Source organism: Sinocyclocheilus grahami, unplaced genomic scaffold (genome assembly GCF_001515645.1).
Source record: "Sinocyclocheilus grahami isolate Dianchi unplaced genomic scaffold, SAMN03320097.WGS_v1.1 scaffold26258.1, whole genome shotgun sequence".
NCBI lineage: Eukaryota > Metazoa > Chordata > Actinopteri > Cypriniformes > Cyprinidae > Sinocyclocheilus > Sinocyclocheilus grahami.
The window spans coordinates 2,164-2,666 of NW_015520033.1; the positions used below are offsets into that span (position 1 = coordinate 2,164).

General features: G+C 35.4%; 1 protein-coding gene across 1 annotated transcript in view; it reads left to right on the top strand.

Annotated features, from left to right (window-relative positions):
* The window catches only part of LOC107580171 (protein FAM134A-like), a 2,233-nt gene extending 1,740 nt beyond the window's left edge, over window positions 1–493 (top strand). The window contains exon 3 of the mRNA XM_016265909.1: window positions 330–493. Within this exon, the coding sequence (XP_016121395.1) occupies window positions 330–446 (117 nt within the window). The 3' untranslated portion in view covers window positions 447–493. The remainder of the gene's footprint in view (window positions 1–329) is intronic.
* Window positions 494–503: the final 10 nt, after the last annotated feature.

The following is a 503-nucleotide window of genomic DNA, read 5'->3' on the forward strand; positions in this document are numbered from 1 at the left end:
GTTTTCAACATTGATAATAAATGTTTCTTGAGCAGCAAATCAGCACATTCAAATTATTTCTGAAGGATCATGTGGCACTGAAGACTGGATTAATGAATGCTGAAAATTCAGCTTTACATCACAAATGACATTTTAGAATATTTTCAAATAGAAAACAATTATTTTAAATCATAACCATATTACACAATGTTACTGTTTTACTGTATTTTTGATCAAATAACTGCAGCCTTGGTGAGCAGAAGAGACTTAGATTTAAAAATCTTACCAACCCCAAATATTTTATGTCCAGAAAGTGTTTACTGATCAATCGTTCTGTTTCTCCTCATCAGTTCTGCATCATGATGTGTTCTGGATGTGTCATGCTGGCCGTGGTTGGACATTACGTTCCCGGGATTATGATCTCCTACATCATATGTGAGCAAACTTCCCTCGGTTGTGTTTGTTGATTTCCATACATTACATTTACACACACTGCTGCCCTTTTGCACCAGCTACTCAAATTG